The sequence below is a fragment of the Notamacropus eugenii genome, chromosome 1 (genome assembly GCF_028372415.1).
Source record: "Notamacropus eugenii isolate mMacEug1 chromosome 1, mMacEug1.pri_v2, whole genome shotgun sequence".
In the NCBI taxonomy this organism is placed as follows: domain Eukaryota; kingdom Metazoa; phylum Chordata; class Mammalia; order Diprotodontia; family Macropodidae; genus Notamacropus; species Notamacropus eugenii.
Window position 1 is genome coordinate 352,165,233 of NC_092872.1, and position 21,380 is coordinate 352,186,612.

General features: G+C 37.6%; 1 protein-coding gene across 7 annotated transcripts in view; it reads right to left on the reverse strand.

The window, feature by feature from the left end:
- PPP2R5C (protein phosphatase 2 regulatory subunit B'gamma) overlaps positions 1-21,380 on the reverse strand; it is a 213,488-nt gene that overhangs the window by 63,424 nt on the left and 128,684 nt on the right. For all 7 annotated transcript variants that reach the window (XM_072630214.1, XM_072630218.1, XM_072630212.1 and 4 more), the window contains one exon: positions 21,009-21,208. In XM_072630214.1, coding sequence (XP_072486315.1) covers positions 21,009-21,208 — 200 coding nt within the window. The remainder of the gene's footprint in view (positions 1-21,008; positions 21,209-21,380) is intronic.

Here is a 21,380-nt window from a genome sequence, read left to right on the forward strand (position 1 = left end):
AAGAAGGCAGATGAAATTCAGTTTTATTCTGATAGTAACAATCCAAAGTGCTTTTATGATTCCCTGAAGGCTATTTATGGACCAACAACCTGTGGTGTATCACAACTACTCAGTGCTGGTGAAACCACATTGATTAGTGATAAGGACATGACCCTAGAGAGGTGAGATGAACACTTCCATAGTGTTCTCAACAGACCATCATCAATCAATGCTGAAGCCATTGACCATTTACCTCAGGTTGAAGTCAATCCCTCCTTAGATGAACTTCCAACTGAAGAAGAGGTTTTGAAGGCCATTAGGCTCCTTGCATGTGGCAAAGCACCTGGTGCTGATTCTATTCCAGCTGAGATTTACAAGGTAGGGGGACCATTGCTCATACAAGAGCTGACTGAAATATTCCAGGTTATATGGCAAGAGGAGGTTATCCCCCAGGAGTTCAAGGATGCCTCCACTGTCCACCTCTATAAAGATAAAGGAAAGAGATTGTCCTGTGACAATCACGGGGGCGGGGGGTGTCTCTCTTTTAGTCACTGGCAAGATTCTTGCTAGAGTCCTGCTTAAAAGGCTGATCCTTCTCCTGGAAGATGGTCAACTACCTGAGAGTCAGAGTGACTTCAGAAAGGGCTGAGGAATAGTCAATATGGTATTTGCTGCCCAACAACTCCAAGAGAAATGCCAGGAGCAGAACAGAGGTCTGTATGCAATGTTTGTAGATCTCATGAAGACCTTTGATACTGTTAGTTGTGAGGGCTTATGGAAAATTATGTCAAAATTTGGTTGCCCAGAGAAGTTCATCAATGTTGTAAGTTAATTTCATGATGGCATGCTTGTCCAGGTTCTGGATGATGAATGATACTCTAGTGCTTTCCCAGTCACCAATGGAGTGAAACAGGGCTGTGTGCTTGCTCCTGTGCTTTTCAGCATGATGTTTTCAGCCATGTTGTCAAATGCTTTCAATGAGGATGAACATGGCAACAAGGTCAACTACTGTAGTGATGGTAAATTCTTCAATGTGAAAAGGTTACAAGCCAAGACCAAAGTGGAGGGAGAGTTGGTACATGATTTTGTTTGCAGATGATTATGCTCTCGATGTAGTCTCTGAAGCTGAGATGCAACAAAGTATGGGTCAATTCTCTGCTACCTGTGCTAATTTTGGCCTAACAACACCAAGAAAACACAGGTGCTCCATCAGCCACTACCACACCATCTATATGCGGAATCATCGGTTATAGCAAATGGAGAACTTCTGAACACTGTGGATAAGTTCACTTACCTTGGTAATGTATTTTCCAGGGATGTATAAATTGATAATGAGGTGATACATGCATTGTCAGAGCTAGCTCAGTGTTTGGGAGGCTCTGAAGGAAAGTATGGGGGAGAAGAGGTATTAGACTGACTACCAAAGTGAAGATCTACAGAGCTGTTGTACTAACCTCATTGTTGTATGCCTGTGAAACATGGATAGTCTACCAGAGCCATGCCAGGAAACTGAATCACTTCTGTTTGAATTGTCTTAGGAAGATTCTGAAGATCACCTGGCAGGATAAGGTATCAGACACTGAGGTTTTTTCTTGAACTAAACTGCCAAGCATTCAAACTATGCTTCAGAAAGCACAACTCCAATGGGCTGGCCACGCTGTCTGAATGCAAAACATACTCTTGCCAAAAAACTATTTTATAGAGAGTTCGCATGGGGCAGGTGATCACATGGTGGTCAGAGGAGGCTATACAAGGACACTCTCAAGGTCTCTCTCAAGAACTTTGGAATTGATTGTGTGACATGGAAGACACTGGCACAGGACCAGTCAGCATGGTGTGCCCACATCAGAGAAAATGCTATGCTCTGGGAGCAAAGCAGAATTGAAACAGCTCAAAGGAAACGTAGGATGCTCAAATTTACAGTATCCACTTCAAATGTTCACATGGACTATCTGTGCCCAATCTGTGGTAGAGCATTCCGAGATTGTACTGATCTGATTGGCCACAGTCGGACACATTGAAATATGACTTTGTCATGGTGATGTCATTTTGGTCCTCTTTGAGAATGAAGGACAGACAACAACCAACCAACTTTGGAGGTCATTATCTCTGCTCAGGCCATACTCTCCTCCCTTCCCAACACTGTATTCACCACATCTGAACCTTTTATAACTACCATCATCCTCTTCCTCAGGTCCTAGTCACAGGCTGCTGAGGGGAAGGGGAAGAAGTCACAAAACTGTGCTGACTGGGTCCACTAAGGATTTATGCTATGTAACCTCCACCAGGCCCTTACTGCAGCAAACAAACCTACTCCTCCCTGATTGTGACTTCACGCAACTGAAACTGCTCTCAGCAAAGTTACCAATGATCACTCACTTGTCCAATCTAATGGCCTTTTCCTCAATCCTCATTCTGCTGGTCATCTTCTCCAATGGGATATTCTCTTCTCTCTTGATTTTTGTCACACTGCTTTCTCTTTGGGCTCCTCTCCTACCTTGTCTTGCTATTCCTTCAGTCTCTTTTGCTGGATCTTCATCCACATTACATCCACCCTTACTGTTCCTCTAGGATCTATCCGTGGTGCTCTTCTCTTTTCTATACTCTCATCTTTATGCAAATAATCCAACTCTAGTCTCTCTCTAGAGCTAGTCCTACATATCAACTGCCGATTGAATCTTTCAAACTGCATGCCATACTGGCACCTCAAAATCAAAGCATCCAAAATAGAGTTCATTGTCTTTTTGCCCAGGCTCCTCTCTTCTATATTTCTCCATTATATATTGTGCAGGGCATTGTCATCTTCCCAGTTACTGGTTCAGACTATTAGTATCATTCTTTACAGCTTCCTCTCACTCACTCATTACACACAGCCAAACATCCTTCCCCTTCCAGGTCTTTCTCATCAACACAAGCCACACGCATACCTCTTACCTGGAGTTTTAATTGCCTTCTAATCTTCAGTCTTAGATCTTTTCCCACTCTAGTCTGCCCTCCAAAGAGTTGCCTATGTGTGAATGTCACCTCTCTTCTAGTCAGTAAAGTCCAAAGGCTCCTTCTTATTTTTAGGACCAAATTCAAATTCCTCTGTATGGCTTTTAAAGGTTTTCACAACCTGGTCCCTTCTTCCTTTTCCAGACTTCTTACACATTACTCCTCTATGTTAAGGTTCAGTCATGCTAGCCATCTTGCTGCTTCTCACTCAAGATGCCATCTACACCTCCTTTTTCTTCTCCTGGGCACTGATTGCCTTTCGTGCCTCTTCTTTCTCATGTATTTCTGACTCTTACAAATTCTAGCTTCATTAAAGACTCGTCACAAGCACCATCTTCTGCAAGAGGCCCTTTCCAGACTGATAGTTCCTCCCCTTTAGGGATACCTTCCATCTATTCTGTTCTCTTGTAAGTACCTGCTTATATACATGTAGTCTATTCCAGAGGTATAAAGAAACTCCTGAGGGCAGCCTGAATCAGATTAAAAAGTAATTGGGAAATGTTTAGGAAAATTAAAAAAAATACAACATAGATAATGACAATTTGTGGTTTTCTAAGTCAACATGTGGCCCTTTTTCTATATAAGTTTGACACCACTGGTCTACTCTATTAGAATGTAAACTCCTTGGGGTTTTTTCCTTCTAACCCCAGCACATACCATAGTTACTGAATGATTTGTTTTGATTACAAACTAAGTGACTAATTAGATATCAGTTTTAGATCTTTTTCTTTTGGAGGTGGTGAAGAAGAGGGAGGAAGAAAGTGGGAAAGAGGAAATTTTACCATATTTGCAAATTTTGCTTAGAAAGGTACCAGACTCTTTCTACTGTTATTACAGTATTTCTTTTTTCAAAAATGCATGTTTGTAGAGTGAATGAATGTAATTATATGTAAAACTGCCTAACAAACATTAAACCTCTCACAGGTCAACATAATCCAACAAACACAAAGCAGATTAAGCAAGATAATGTAATCCCAGTATTTTGTATTACTTAGGGTACATTCTGGACTTGTCTTATATCTCCAACTACATGGACTGTAGCCTCCTCAAGGGCAAGGAAGCTGTTAGGACCTTTACCCAGGACTGGCACTATTAGAGCAGGATCCCAGATACCATTCCTGAAACCAAAAAGTCGAGGACTTTGGGAAAATGCCCACAACTGCCCCCACCAGAGCCTCAGCCTCAGGTACAAGGACTTATTAAGGATCTGGTTCTAAGTGTGGTATTCTTCCCTTTGAGATGTAGCTATGGAGAGGTAGGTGATACACGGGATAGAGCCCAAGGCCTGGAATCAGTAAGACAAGTTCAAATCTTGCCTGAGAAACTCACTAATTATGTGACCCTGGGCAAGCCATATAACTTGTCTCAATTTCTTTATCTTTAAAAGGGACATAAATAATAGCACCTATAAGGATAAAATGAGATTGTTTGTGAAGCACTTTGGAAATCTTAAAGTACTGCATAAATACTAGCTATTTTTATTATTACTGAACTGAAACCAAGAACCATGATCTCTTTCTTGCATCTTCCTCTCTTCTCCTGTGCTTGGGACAGGAATACCCATATCAATGCTACCCTACATTTCTGCAGGACCCCAGAAGGTAGAGGTCCAACAAACAATCAATTCCATTTCCTCTTCCCCTCACTCCAATATCTAAATGGTTATCAAGTCCACAGCCAAACTGGACTATTAGTTGTTCCCCAAATCTGACACTCCATCTTCTGCCTTTGTGCAGTCCCATAGCTCCTCCTCTCCCCTTGTCTTTCTTTAAAGCTCAAGCTCAGGTGTTACTACCTTTGGGAAGTCTTCCCTAATTCCTCAAATTTGCTCTAGCATTATCAATTTTCCTATTTTGTGTATGTTATTTCCTATTGTGTATATGTTATATTCTCCCTCAATAGAATATAAGATTTTTGAAAGGGTATTTTTAATTTTGAATTCATAATGCCTAGCACACAGTAGGGCCTTAATGAATGTTTAAATATGATTTAACAGGCAGGGTCTTTAGAGGCTATCTAATCTCACCTCCTCATGTCACAGATACAGAACTGAGATGCAGAGGTCACATGGCCTGTCCATGGCCACACGATAGGTTGGAACCCAGGCTTTTACTCCAGAGCCAGAGAGCTTTCCATTGAAGAAGGCTCTCTCTCCTCAAGTGCTTGAAGAACTGAATTTATACTGATTTTTACATTCACCACAGGGCTCACATATAGAAGAGGTGCTCAATAAATGTAGAAGGAAAGGATAAATGAAGCTCTATTGATCTATATCTTAAGTTCTTAAGCACTAATCCCTAGCAGTGGCATTGCTTTTAACTGCAAATAGAACATTCTTTTAAAACATACACTAAGTAAAAATTAAGATCTGGAAAACAGATTATATTCAGTTAGTGACAATGAAAAAATAGACTACAGAAATGAAGTTCTTTGCTTGTTTTTTCAGAGTTTAGCATTAACATAACAGTACTACCTAGTGAGCATGACTGAGTCTAGCAAAGAATTAACTAATAAGAACTGATTACATTATAAATTTAAATACATTCATAATGACTCAGAATAAATGCCATGACCTTAATTTCTTATGTTCCTTTGAAACAAAATATCCCTTTCTTCAATCTGCACTTCAAAACTCTCCCCACCCTTTCAAGTAATACTTTCCACTGCAAATATCAAAAAATAAAAATAGATAATGGAAAGACTCCAAAGACATTAATCCTTAAGTGAAACATAAAACAATCATCCTGGGAATTTCAAAGGTGGAATTCTCTCAAGGGGCCTGCCAATAAACAAACTTCTTCCATATCCTTAACCAGGAATAGTTGAGCTTAATCCTAAGAATGAGAAGAAAATCTACAGACCAGTAATTGATAATATACACATAATATGGACAGAATGGAAAGAATTTTAAAAATTTACATGACTTGAATCTTAGTTCTTATATAATTCTGCTATACTACACTGCTTAAGTTCCATGCTATTTTAAATACTCAATCAGTACTTGTGTTAAGCTTATATTCATATGAAACAATATGGCAGTGTAAGTTTAATAATTAATGAAACAGAGGTCAAATAATTTTTCAGGATCATTGTCAAGAGTTAGTAATGAAACCTGCAGTCGAGCGGAAGATGCCTGTATCCTGATTGCTATGTCATGGTCAATGCCATATTCATACAAACATTTATTAAGTACCCAATATGTGCAAGACTATGTAAGGTGCTCAGGGACAAACAATGATGACTAATACAATCTGCCTCACGGAACTGATTATATAGTAGGAAGGATTAGACATGTACACAAATAACTAGCATACAAAACAGAACATGATACACACATTTAGAGCTTAGGGGATAGAGAGCAATTTGTATATTATAGGATTTTAAGATGGAGGGACCTTAGAGGCCATCTAGTCCAGGTCCCTTTATTTTACAGATGAAGAAACTGAGGTCAGGTGAAGTGACAGAACTTGTCTCAGGTCACGTAGCTAAATGAGTAGCAGAGCTGGAGAATGACCAAGGGACTGTGACTCCAAATCAAGGGCATTTTCTACTACATCACAGTTGCCTCAGACACTTGTACAATCTTGAGAGGGAGAGTGACATAATGGAAAAGGCATGGAATTTGGAGTTGGATCAGTCCATCAGGAAACTAGTATTCACTGAGTACCTATGATGTGCCAGGCACTGTGCTAAGTGGTATTGGGGATAAGGAATAAAAAGGTTAAAGGCAGTTTCTGCTCACAGTCTAATGGGGGAGAGAATATGCAAACAAACAGGCTAGAGACAGGATAAACTGGGAGAAATCTCACAGGGAAGTCACTAAGACTCAAGAGGCCTGGGAAAGGCTTCTTGCAGAAGATGAGATTTTAGCTGAGACTTAGAAAGTCAGGAAGCTCAGAGGGAGAGTGTTCCAGGCAGGGTGGGGGGGTCAGGGGCAGCCAGCCAGATAGGAGTGTCTTGTGTGTAAGGACAGTAAGGAAGTCAGTGTTACTGGATCACAGGGTATGTGAAAGGGACTAAGGTGTAAGAAGACTGGAAAAGTAGGTTCCAATCAGACTTCTGATACTTAACTAGCTATGTGAACATGGGCAAGTCATTTAACTTTTCTGAGTCTCAGTTTCATCATGTGTAAAATGGGTACAATAATACTTATAGTATCTACCTCACAAGGCTCCTTGGGACCAAATGAGCTAATGTATTTTGCAAAGCACTTTGCTAATCTTAAAGTGCTATAAAAATGTCACTTTTATTTTCCATATCATTTTAATTTCAGCATATGTGTTGTCAGAGCAAGCTCAACAGAGTTCAGTTTATTCAAACACATCATATCCAACTCAAAAACAAACAAGTATTTATTGAGTGCCTACTACTTACAAAAGTACTTTGTGAGAGGCAGTGTAGTGTAGTGGAAAGAGCACTGGTCTTGGAGTCAGAAGGCTTGGTTTCGAGTCCTGGCTCCGATACTCACTAGCTGTGTGACTCTGGACAAGTTACATCACCTCTCTGAGCCTCAGTTTTCTCATCTGTAAAATGGGGATAATAATACTTGCACTCGCTACCTCACAGAGTAGTTGTGAGGAAAGTGCTTGACAAATTTGAGCTATTACTACTACTGTACTATTTGGGGAGACAAGGTTTAAATATATGAGAAGTTAAACCACAGTACAAGAGTTGACAGTGTATAGTACATGATTAATTGCCAAATTAATAACCAAGACAATGCAATGCTACAAGTCAAAAAGGACAGAAAGCACAATGTGAAATGGGAAGGTTTCATGAAAAGGGAAGAATATTCCATAAGGGAAAAGTATTCACAAAGATGATAACCTTCAGAAAGAAAAAAAAAAGCAACTTCCCAGAAATTTTTTGCTTATTAAATTACTTGATTCTCTTATATGCTGTTAATAATAACTTACTGTCAATAAAATTAAATTCAATAAGAATTTATTAAGTATCTATTAAGTGAAAGTCATAGTGCTAGATACAGGGACAAAAATGACACATAGTCCCTGCCTTCAAGGGCTTACATTCTTCTTTTATAACCTACCTGTAAGGTACATCACATGCAAAGATGAACAAACATAAGATCATTTGAATGAGAAGAGAATTAACAACTAGGGTTTAAGGCAGGTTTTGCCATGGAGCACATTCAGGTAAAGTAGGAAGGAATGCATTCCAGAAATGAGAGATACCTTGTGTAAATGCATGAAGTAGGCCAATGAAACAACGAACTTGGTGACTATCAAAAATAATTAATTAATTAATATTAACAACTATTAATAGTTAACAGTCAAGTATGGTTAGAACATTGAGTGTTCAAAGGGGAATAATAGAGAAGTAGTCTAAGATCATACTGCAGAAGGCACTCAGTGTCAGGCTGAGGAGTTTGTAGTTATTTTTGAGGTGACAGGGAAGCTTAGGGCAGTGACATGGTTAGACCTGTGTCTTAGAAGGACTGTTTCAGGAGCTGTGCAGAAGATGTATTAGAGAAGGAAGAAACCAGAAATAGAGAGTTTGGTTAGGATGATATTAGACTAGGTAAGAAATGAAGAAAACCTGTAGTAGGATGGAGACCACCTAAGTGAATGGAGAGATGGTTTTGATTGTGAGATAGCATTTAGCTAAAATGAACAAGACTCAATGATTGAATGTGAGGGAAAGGAAAAGTCAGGGATACATGTCTTCTGGGTTCCTGGGATATTTCTGAAGGATGTAAAAGTACAAGAAGAAAGATTAAAGAGTTGTCTTTTAGATGTGTTGAGTTTGAGACGCCCATGAAATATTTTGGCAATGAGAGATTAGATTTCAGGAGAGAGATTAGGGTTGAATTATAAATCTGGGAGTTATATGCATTAATAAGACCCACAGAAACTGATGATTTCAGTGTATGCAGAATGAGGAGGTGTCTTAGCACTACATTTTAACAGAGGTGAACCAGCAAAGGATCCTGAAAGGGAGTAGTAAGATAGGCAGAAATACCAGGAGAAAGCACTATCACCAAAGCCAAGGGAAGAGAATGTCTAAGAAGAGGAGGTGCAATAGTGTTAAAAGTCAGATAAGTTTAAGGACTATCAGGACTAAGGAAATTTAGCAAAACTACTTTTTTCCCCACTTAGTTATCAGTATTTGAAAGAAATAAAATTTCCATAATAAACAGGTCAATTTATTTAAATTAAACAGAATGAAATATGAAGGCAAAAAAGACACTGAATTTGGAATCACAGGGCAGGGGATTTGAATACTGGCTCTGATATTCACTGTGTAATTTCAGGCAAATTCCTTTGTCGCTCTGAGCTTTAGTTTTCTCATCTGTAAAATAAAAGGATTATGTAGGATATCTAAACATTCTCTTAGCATGAAAAGGTCTAGGTAACACGTGAATTATGAATGAATCATAATAGCAAACTATTTTTTAAAGTACATTAAGGCTTATAAAGCATTTTCCTAATAACCCTACGAGGGCTAATATAAATTGTAGCATAAAATATCACCTTAGGCTTGCAGTTGAGAAAAGGACCAAAATTTTTTTAGGATATAATTAGTTAATCTGAGTAAACAAAGTTGACTCTGAAGTACTGAAGTAAAAAGAAAAGCTCTGAAAAATCCTGAGAAGTTACTTGTTCAAAATCATGTGGCCGTTAAGTGGAAGGATTAGAATTCTGCTCTTCTGATTCTGGGTCTAGTGTACTTTTGGCTATACCAAAGTGCCTGAAATTTATACTCACTGTATAAAAGATAATCAAACACCAAAGTTTTATTTTTCTCTTTCCACTACAGAGGTTAATTTAGGTAAGATACAATTTCCCTATGTTCAGTTTTTCCGCTTATCTCCTTCTTTTACCTGTTGAACAAGGATAAAATAAACTGCTCCTTATTTCAAAGGAAAAACATTAGAATTAAGGCATTTACAGGGCTTTGAATACTTCAGAGAAAGTCATTATATGTGAAATATTGAAGAACATACTGATGCCTTTCTAAAACTGTGGCAGGGCAACTAAAAGTAAATATCACTGGCAACTTTCCAAGGTGGAAAGCTTTCCAAGTGAAACTGTCTTAGAGCCCAGAAGAGGACATTACATATACATGGTAAATATGACAGTTATTCTGATGCCCAGGGTTTTAGTTGGGTGGTTTTAACACACTCCTTCCCAGAACCCATCTAGATGCTAAGACACTGTTCTGGAATAGGTAAAGCAGTGAGGTGAGTTCTTTTAGGATGGATGTTGTTTGTCCTTCCTTCTGGAGAGGATCATGACATAAGGAAGGTGATGTCATGACTTGCTAATAAACTGGATTCAAGTGAGGCAGGGCTGTGCAAAGTCACCAGCTTAACTTTCTCCTCCAGAGCCATCTGGGACCAGAGGCCAGATATAGATCAGGACGACTGGAGATGACTCTGGATGCAGTGGGAGATCCTGGCCTTTTAAAGGTAAGGTCTTTCCCATGTCTCAGTCTGACTGAGGTAATGTCTATCCAGTGATTAAGGCTACATAAATTTTTTACAAAATGAGGCAAAGAATGGCCTCTTTTACCTAGTCAAAAATAACAACAAAACCAAAAAAATCTGAGGGGAAAACCCTCAGGGTTTCTCTTCAAAACAGAAACAAGTGCTATTTACACTCACTCAGAGTAAACAGAAACCAAACAATGACCAAGTGGGGCTTGGTATAAGGACTCACTGTTGGCCAATCAGTGAGAGCCTGGGTGATATGGGTCGAAGGCATGGTCCTTAAAGAAATCTTGCTACGTTTCAGCGATCAAAATTTGTTCTTTCGGGCAGAGCACCCCCAGGTAAGGATATGATTCCCTACGTGGACAGAGGGAGAGAAGGGAGGGAGAGACAGAAGGAGGGAGGAAAGGATGGAAAGGGGGAGTGAAGGAAAAAAGGGAGGGAAGAAGGGGCTGTGGTGACCAAATGGAACTGGCCAATTGGGTCGCCAGTGGGGCAGTTACTACTCCTCGTGGTTGGTTGTTTGTCCAGCATTATCGAAAAGGACCATGACATGAGAAGGGTGATGTCATGCCTTGCAAATGAATGGATTTAAGTGAGGCAGGGCTGTGCAAGGTTACCAGTCTCACTCTCTTCTCTGGAGCAATCTGGGTCCAGCAGCAAGGTATATAGACAGGACAACTAAAGATGGATTTTTAGGAAGGATAGTCAACAAAGGAATATGCCACTTCTTCATTTTTTGATAGAGAACAAGGCCTGACCTTATTTTCTGTCCCCTTTTTCTCTACTATCCTCTTCTTAAAGTATCAGAGAAGTAAGAGGTATTTATTCAGGGAATTACTCAAATCCCCCCTTTTTATTTCATATTTAGGTTCTGGGAAGAACTAGAAATCAGGTTGCAGCTGGAAAGGTAGAAAAGAAGACTTGCATCTATTCTGCACACTATCCAAGCTCCCATTAGCACAGCCTTACAATGAACTTCACCAGGGCATCAAATTTTGTTTTAGGATATAATGAGTTGACTCGCTATCTCTGAAGTAAAAAGAAAAACTCTGAACCTAGCAGAAGAAGGAATAGCTATTAGATACACATTACTATCCTATCTTTTTCTGGCTTTGATGTTCTAGTTTGAAATTCAGAGCATTACGCTTATTGGCTTATTTTTATGAGTTTATAATTGGACATTTAGGTGAGGAAGAGTTCAGTGTTGGAGGCTGAAGAAAAAGGAACAGTTTTTACCCTTCTTTCTATATCTAGATCTTTCTATATCTAAGATAGATCTTCTATATCTATATCTATATCTAAGCCCTAGGGCTTAGCATAGTGCACAAAGCATAGTAAGGACTTAATAAACACCTGCTGATAAATTGGAGAAGCATAAGGGAGGGGGAAAGGTGACACTGCTATTATTTAGTAGAATAAGGTGAAGTCAGAAGATCTGTCTTGTGAAAATCAATGACTAATTATTCTAGGTAACAAAGAAGCTAACTTTTCAGTCACTGGATCTATTTCAAACACGTCTTCCATGGTTCTCTCCATTGATATAGACCATTAACTGCTTTAAACCTCAAGTTTTCTCATTCGAAAAATGAAAGGGTAGGATCAATTGATAGCTAAATTTCTTAATATAATCTCCTATGTTCCCACAAAGGGAAAATTATAGCAGCTAATAGAGCCAGAAAGTATTTAAATTTTCTTCACAAACACCACTTGGGTCATGGAAATAGATTTGTTAACCTTTTTTTTTTTTTTCTGGCAGTGATATTCTCCATAATGGGATTTCACTGGTATCAAGGAATGCAGGTAGACACTAAAGTTATACTGGTTTTCTAATGGGGCTCCTTAGCCTCAGCTATAGAGTTTTGATGGACAATAATACAGAATTACTAAAAAATTGATTTATGCTCATGAAAAAAACCAGTCAATTCAGGAATATTAAATGTTATGTAAGATTAAAGATGTAAGATTAAACGTTATCATGAGCAATTTTAAGAAACATCAAGTAAAATCCAATTTATTACTGTGGATAGTGTAGATGATGATAAATTTCTCTTAAAACATTTTTTGTGAAAATAACAACAAAACTACTCTTTTAATGTAGAAATAAATGGGACAAAATTAACAGAGCCACTAGATATTGTGGAACTTAAAGCAAATCTAAACAAGCAGCTTTGCCAGAATATTTGGAGAATGCTCTCTAGTGATACCAGATTTTACTATGCTAGGACCTAGAACAGAAGATGAGGAAGTCTGTTGTCAGGACTGGACTCAAGGCTTTTCCATTCATATTTTCCAAAGCCAACAGTCACTTCCATAACATGAGGAGGCACTGAGGGGTAAAGAACACAAGATTCATGAGAAATACACTACTGAGTTTTTCAATATAACAACATTATAAATAACTGTGAGGAAGATGTGCTTTGCTCTTATTGTTTTTATAATCAGAAGCAATAGTAGATGCTACAATCTGTCTTGCAAGCAAATTGAACTGTTTTAAAGTTGTGTTTTGTTCATGAATGCCTTTGTAATTTTGCTAGAATGAAGAAACATTTTAAACAACTTTGTAACTAAACACATTCTTCATGAAGATCACTAAAAGTCAACCCAAGATAGTCACTAGCTGTATTAGTTATTTTTCTGTACAAGGGATTTAGCACTTTAATAAGTTTTATGGATGTTTGTTTTATTATAATGGCTTTAGTTATAAATACTTTTGCTTCCTTACTTTTAAATTTTCTAATTTTATCCTTACATGGGTGTTAGTACAAAAAGAGTAAAAACAACTAATCAAAATGCTGATAGATCGAGACTATTTTATATTATCTCTGCTGACAGAATAATCATCCCCTGACTCTGTATACACATTACCAAGTGTATTCTAATGACAATTCTAGATCACAAAGAAACCAACTTTTCATTCACTGGATACCTTTTCAAACTCATTTTCCATGGTTCTTTGCACTGATATGCATTATACATTACAGACAGTGAATCGAAGTAGGCTATTTTGTGGTGTGTACTTTTCTCCTCATAGAAAATCTTTGGACTACTTCACAGAGCCAGTTTAAAGATAAGCATGGCCAGCGTTTCTTAATGTCCCATACAATTCTAAAATTCTATGCTTCTTTTGCTATGTGGAATGGCAGTGCAATCAATACAGTTTTGCTAACTCAAGTTCCAGGTGCTGTTACAAGTATGGATTTTGAAGATTTTAAAAGTTACAACTATGGCCTGCCACATATCAGGAACTTAAGACCGAATAACCACCATCCATGTACACTCAAATTTCACTTTCAAAGAAGAAAGTGACTTCGTGAAATACTGATATTTATTATTCTTATTGGGACTAAATCCTCATTGTTTCATTAAATAAGATTAATTGCATTTTGGTTGATTTAAAATAGGTCATATTTTTAAATGCCATAAAATACTCAGCTTTTCTTAAATTATTTCTTCTAACAATGTGATCTCTCTGAAACATATTTTAGAACAAAAACGTCTCGTTCTATCATGAACTAAGGTCTTACATTTACATTAAAATTTAGTGTAATGCTAATATCTGCTTGTGCTTACACTCATACTTGCTTATATTTACACTAAAAATAGTGTAATGCTATTTTTTATTACAGAATAGGAATAAAAACCAGATTCCCAAAATTTAAAGTAAGTACATATTACTTTGACAGCTTTCAAGACATATGGTGCTGAAAACGCCCACGAATCTAGTTGCTGTAGCCCTAGATTACTTTTTCTCTAGCTGCTGGAAGTCAATTAATACAAATTAGGCATTGAGCCTTTGTGGGGGGAACATTAGGGATATCTAAGAAATGAAAGTTGGGGTTCCTATTCTTAGGTAACTTAAAACTGGATGATATAATTTGCATATGAGAGGCAGATATTTCTGGTTGAAAATAGTGCCGATTTGGGGGTGAGGAAGACCTGGGTTGAAGTTCCATCAACAAACATTTATTAAGCTCTTATGAAACGTGCTACTCTCTGGGGATACAAAAAAAGAAAAACAGTTTCTGTCCTCAAGGAATTTACATTCTAATGGGGGAGAGAATTTGCAAACAACTATATGTCTAACAAAATATACATGGGTAAATTGGATGTAATTACAGAACAGAGGCACTAGTATTGAGGGGGCCTAAGAAAGGCCTTGGCAGAAGGCAGGATTTAAGCTGAGACATAGAGGAAGTCAGGGAAGCCAGGATAGGAGACAAGGCAGAACAGCAGTCAAGATATGAGTGACCCTAGAAATGGAGTGTTTTGGGAAAGGAACATCACTGAGTATACAAAGGTTAATAAAATATGAGAAGACTGGAAAGTTAGGAAGGGTCCAAGTTATGAAGGGCTTTAAAAAAGAAAAGCTAAACAGAGGATTTTATATTTCATCTTGGAGGTAACAGGGAGCCACAAAATTTATTTAGTAAGGGGGTAAATATTTTATCTAACCTACACGTTAGGAAGATTCTTACCTCTTAGTGCTCTAGGAAACTAAGACTATACAGTTCAGAAAAGTGTTGACCTGGATTGGTAGAGGAAGATTCCTTACCTGGGAATTCCTCATATCAATGAAATCATAGGTCTAGTCCTTATCTCCTTTAATATGCACACATGAAATGACCTGACACTCATCAAACAACAAAAACACAGCCAGTACAAATTAAAACAGTTACCAAAAATTGTTTTCTACCTCAAGAATGCCCTAGCTCCTAAGTCCTAACTAAAAATTCTTATCCAGATTGGTACCTGTCCCTCTTCTGCATTCTTATATGTGTGTGTTCATGTGTGTGTGTAGGTATATATCTTTATACCATATATAAACCATAGCACTTGATCATATTCATTTTATCACTCTATTTGGTACTATCTTATGTTATCTTAATTGTCTGAAGTGTATATATGAAAAAAAAAATTAAGTTTCTTAGGACCCTGGAGATCATGACATATTTTCTATTACACATAGCACTTAAGTGCTTTATCAGGCACTCAAATACTTGAGTGAAAGAATGCAAGATGGATTAAGATTAAAGGAGCTGTCATAGTTTTTAGATGACTTATGTTAGGCTTTTAAGCAAAGTAATGACATGACAAAAAAATATTTAAGGAAAAGCATATCACCTAGGATATCCATACTTATTATGTACAAGCTAGCAAGCATTTATTAAGCACCTTCTAAGTGCCAGGTGCTCTGTTAAGCGTTAGGGATATAAAAATAGTCCCTGTTCTCAAGACTCCCAGTCTAACGGAGGAGACAATATGTAAACAGCTATATACAAATGTAGGTGTAGAAGGCTGGGCCTGGAGTCAGGAAGATCTGAGTTCCAATCCAGTCTCAGACACTTACTAGCTGTGTGAACCTGGGCATGTCACTTGGCCCTGTCTGCTTCAGTTTCCTAATCTGTAAAATGAGCTAGAGAAGGAAATGACAAACCACTGAAGCATCTGCCAAGAAGGGTTTGTGACCCTTTGTGAGGGCTGGACCCGACTGAAAGTGACTAAACCACAACAAAATGTATAAACAAGATACATAAAAGGATAAGCTGGAGACAGTAGACAGAAGGCACTATCATTAAGTGGGAATCATGAAAGACTTCTTATAGAAGATGGGATTTCTTCTGGGACTTGAAAGAAGTCAGGGGACAGAGATAAGGGAAATATGTGAAAATGCACAGGAGATGGCTAATAGAGCACACTGTGCTAGGAACAGCAAAGAGGAGGGCTGGAAGGTAGAGTAAGATACAAGAAGACTGGAAAGGTAGGAAACAGCTATGTTATATTTGATCCTGGCAGTAATGGGGAGCCAGAGGACTTTATTGAAGTGGTGTGTGTGCGCATGTGTATATGTGACATACATAGTCAGACCTGTGCTTTATAGGAAGATCACTTTGACAGCTGAGTGGAGGATAGACTAGAATAGAGATCTGAGGGAGGGAGACTAACCAGCAGGCTTTGCAATGGTACTGGTGAGAGGTGACGAGAACATGAACTGGAGTGGGGCAATGTCAGAGAGGAGGGAAAAGGGTGTATATGAGAGATGTTATGAAGGCTGAATCAATGGGACTTTGCAACATATTGCATTATGGAGAGTGAGGAGTTAAGGATGACACCTGATTTGTGCCCTTGACAGTAATTGCAAAGTTAGGAAGCAAGAAGGAACAGGGCAGGTTTTTAAGATGTCTATGGGTCATCCAATTTGAGATGTCCAATAAGAGTTGGGAGATGTGAGACTGAAGGTCAGGAGAGTGGTTAGCACTAGGTCTGGGAATCATCAATACAGAGATGAAATCTAAATCTATAATAGTAATTGAGATCACTAAATGAAATAATATAGAGGGAGAAGAGAAGAGGTCCCCAGGATGGAGCCTTGGGGGATAACCACAGTTATCAAGGCATACACAGATGAAGATATAACAAAGAAGATTGAGAAGGAACTGTCAGAAAGGTAGGAGGAGAATCAGATAAGAAAAGAGAGCATCAAGGAGATGACAATGATAGACGTTGTTAAAGGCTACAGAAAAATGGAGAAGAATGAAGAGAAAAAGCTTCTATATTTGGCAATTAAAAGATCAATCACTAACTTTGCCAGGGGACAGATAGGTGGTAAAGTGGATAGAGTTCTGGGCCTGGAGTCAAAAAGACACATCTGCCTGAGTTCAAATCTCGCCTCAGACACTTACTACCTGTGTGACCCTGGGCAAGTCACTTAACCCTGTCTGTCTCAGTTGCTCATCTGTAAAATGAGCTAGGGAAGGAAATGGCAAACCACTCCAGTATCTTTGCTAAGAAAACCCCAAATGGGGTCAAAAAGAGTTGGACATGGTTAAAACAATGACTGAACAATAACACTAACTTTGGAGAAAAGTTTCAGTTGAAGAATGAGGTCAGCTGCTAGAATGCATATCTATATCTATAGATGTACATGTATATATGTACGTATACATATACATCTATATATCTATATCTACCTATATCTCAAGAGTTGGGATAAAAATGAAGATAAAGCCTAAATGATTGAAATCAAACAGGAATTTTAGTTTAAAAAAACTTAACAAAGTAGAGTTTGGGGGAATGAAGTAAAAATTCTAGTACAAACTTCACTAATTAAAAATTTGAGATAATTCAGCCAAAGTAGAGCATAAGTTACATCTTGGTTCCCTCTAGGAATACTGGTAATTCTGGGCAAATTAAAGGTAACAAAATTTGTTTTTAAAGGACTATAGCATTTCTTTTCAATGAAAAATGATACTGCTAAATACAAACAACTTATTTACTAAAGCAATCAATAATCAATACTGTATTAGTCTGAGTTCTTCTCTAGGACTATAAATAAGAATAATAATTAATATTTTTCTAACTTATAAATTTCTTTGCTAACTCAAGTCAACTTTGTCCAATTAGTAGGAGTTAATCAGTTCTTGTGGTATTTATTTTGTCCTCACATGAGGCAATGGAAAGAGCACTGAATTTAGAGTCAAACTGTCTGAGTTTCCACTTCTGAGCCTCAGTTTTCTCACCTGAAAAATAAGAAGCCTAAACTACATGACGTCTAAAGTGTCTTCTGGCTCTAACTCTATAATCCTATGATCCTAGCACTTGAGTTGTAATGTTTGAGGGAGGCTGTCACATTGGTCTTCAGTTATAATGGTTGCTAAACAGTGGCAGGGATCACATGAACACAAATTGGTGGTCTGTCTAACATCTGAGAAGCACTGATTATGAAGCACAAAAGAGCTAAGGAAAGAAACTCCTTTCATAAAAAAAGTTTTTGTTTCAGAGTAAAAGTACTGATTTTGATATGCAATATGCATTTTTTTTTTTTGTTAACAGTATTCACTAAGAATAATCAATTGAATTGTAAAGATTTGGAAACTGACTTTAGAAACATACTGATTAGTAATATTTGTCAATCATGTGAATACCCTGGGATTTTCTTATTCTAAAGCTTAAAAGACAACTGTAAGTTAATATAGGCAAATAATTAAATATCAAAATAACTAAAGCTTTGGAAAGATTTAAATATCTGCATGAAGAACATATCTATCTGGAAAACAAAAATTTATTTATTATATCCCCCACCCCTTCCCCAAATGGCCATGCTGGATTTTAGTTAGAGAATTAAGGTTAAAACAGAAAGACCATCAAATACAACCTCTTCTCCACCTCTATCACTGTACAGAAGTGGATGCTGTCTTTTAGCTGAAAATGAAGACATTTCAAAACTATGAAGCTGTACAGTCAGGCATGGACTCAGCTTGGGGTATCAGAAAAGATATTCAATCTGCCTCTTCATTAGCTCATGACTGCAAGCAAGCCATAAGCTTTTTGAGCATGATGTTCCTCAACTGTAAAATGGCAGTAATGATTCTTACACTATTTATATCACAGGGTTATTGTGGGGAAAGTGTTCTGTGAATCATAACGCACTATATAAATATAAGCTATTATTACTGATGAAGTCCTGTTGCGTTCCTGAGCTTAAATCTAATTCAGTGAACACTTACAAAACATACGATATGTGCAAGACGCTGTGCTGGGTGTTGGGACCATGAAGACAAAAATGAAACAGTTCCTGCTTTTTGAGGAACTTGCTTTCCTTTCCGTTTGAAGGTTGAGGTTGGGAAGATAATTCAACCTAAAAACAACAATGATAATAGCTAACATTTATGTAGTACACTAAGGTTTGCAAAGAGCTTTATATATCTCATTTGATGCTTAGAGTAGCCCTGTGAAGTAGTGCTATTATTATCCTCACTTTACAGATGAGAAAACTGAGTTTGACTGAAGTGAAATGATTTGCCCACAGTCACACAGCTAAGTAAAGGTCTTAGGCAGGATTCAGACCCAGATCTGAGTGGAACGCTTAAAAAAAATCTACAAATCATGGTATATATAAGTGGGATGTAATACTATTGTACTTTGAGAAATAAAGAAGGGGGCTATTTTAGAGAAACTTACGAAGACTTGTATGAACTGGATGTACAGCGTAATGAGCAGAACCAGGAGAACAATTTATATAGCAACAGCAATACTGTAAAGACTAATGTTAATGATTAAAATACTAATAACACTAACAATAGAAATTAGCTTTGAAAGATCAATGTAATGACTAACTATGATTCCAGAGGACACATGATGCAACATGCAGCCCAGAGTAGTGATGGAATCAAGGTGCATAATGAGACATATATGTTTCTGGAAATGATCAATTCAGAATCTGTTTTGCTTGACTATGCATATGTGTTACAAGGGTTTTGTTTTTCTTTCTTCTTCACCTGGAGGTAGGGTGCAAGGAAGGGGAGGAAGAGAAGGTGGAATTTTGCTAACTGAAAAAAAAAACCAACCAACCCATTAGGATACAGTAAAATCTTGTATTTTCTAAAACTTTCAGTCAATTGTGTTACAGTGAAGATGTCGTCTTGCTGTAGAAAACTGCAAAAGCCTGGGTATTCCCTTCTCATGAGATCTAAAGCTATTTAAAGGAGAGGCCTTCCAACAGAGATATGAAACACAACATAAAACAATGGATAAAGACTGGTATGCATTTGAACAGGAAGCCTAAGGAATCATCTCTGGCAGATGCTGTGGACAGACAATGAGCTGGGCCCAAAGATACTTTCCTTTATCCTAAGGTACTTCTGACACAAAGTCCCATCTTTAAACACCAATTTTCTCTTGGTGACGTTAATGGGGCTGCCAATCATTGATCATTATAATTCCCGAAGAATAAAATTTGCAGAAGACCCAAAAAACAATAGAGAAAACCCAAGGTGGATGTAAGTTGACTGTAACATTACCAAAAATCACTTATGTGCAAAGAATGACAAAAAGAAATATTCAAGAATATAGGACTGGAAAAGAGGTAGAATAGTCAGGTGTTGAGAAAGAAGGACAAAAGAGATACAACCTGAAAGATACAATGGTACACATTAGGAGTAATAAGACTTGGAGGAAGATCCCTAGTATGATGGATGTGGATACTTTATGAAGAATTTATGGGACAAAATGGACAGGAAATGTATCAGATAAGAAGATATGGAGGACTTGCAATTTACAATACTGGATGTAGTATTCATATCGATATGATCAGGGATCTACTGAACTATTATTATTATCAACAAGGGAAAGTGCCAACTGTGGAAGATAAAAATAGCTATGAGAAATTACCAATCTTTTGTTTCATGACATAGTTAAAAATGCTAAGGTTCAGACAGTACAATTATAAGAGGAAAGAGCTAAGCTGAACCAAGCACAGGAAGGTGTAGACCTAGTCCAGGAGCCCAAATAAGGGAGTTGAAATAATAAGATAAACATACATTTATTTTGATCCATGTTGATTCCTCTAGTCAGGGAAGGAAACTGTGGTTAACTTCTATGCACTGAACATGGTAATTAAGATGTACAATAAATATTTATACATTATACATAGTTAAGATACACTGCACACAACTATAACAAATGTCTACATCCTTCCAAATGGATGGCAAGCAGTCTACATGCCACCCCATCCCACCCTGTAAATACCTGAATCCATTGCCTAACTAAAGGATTAGAAACCATAATTAAAAATGTAATAACTTACCATATGTACTACTTCAGGGTAAATAGGCTCTGTGATCACATTTCGATTGTGTGTGATATATTCTACCATTTCACTTAAAGCAGCTCGTTTTACTTCCTTCCACTTCAGATCACTTAGTGGATCAGAAACAAAGTCAAAAAGGACACAACACTGACGCAACTTCTGGATAAAAAGCTTCTCTTGATCAGCAGGAGGTACATCTGAAAGGTAGAAAAGAAAAAAAAAGATCAAGATTGTAAAAGTCCATTCTAAAGAATGCCTAAACTAGAACATTTGGGCATCAAGACCTAGAGAGAAGGGGAGAGTTATTTGAGATGAGTTCAGAAACCAAAAATGAGAGTGGGTGGAATTAAAAATATGAAGATGTCCAAT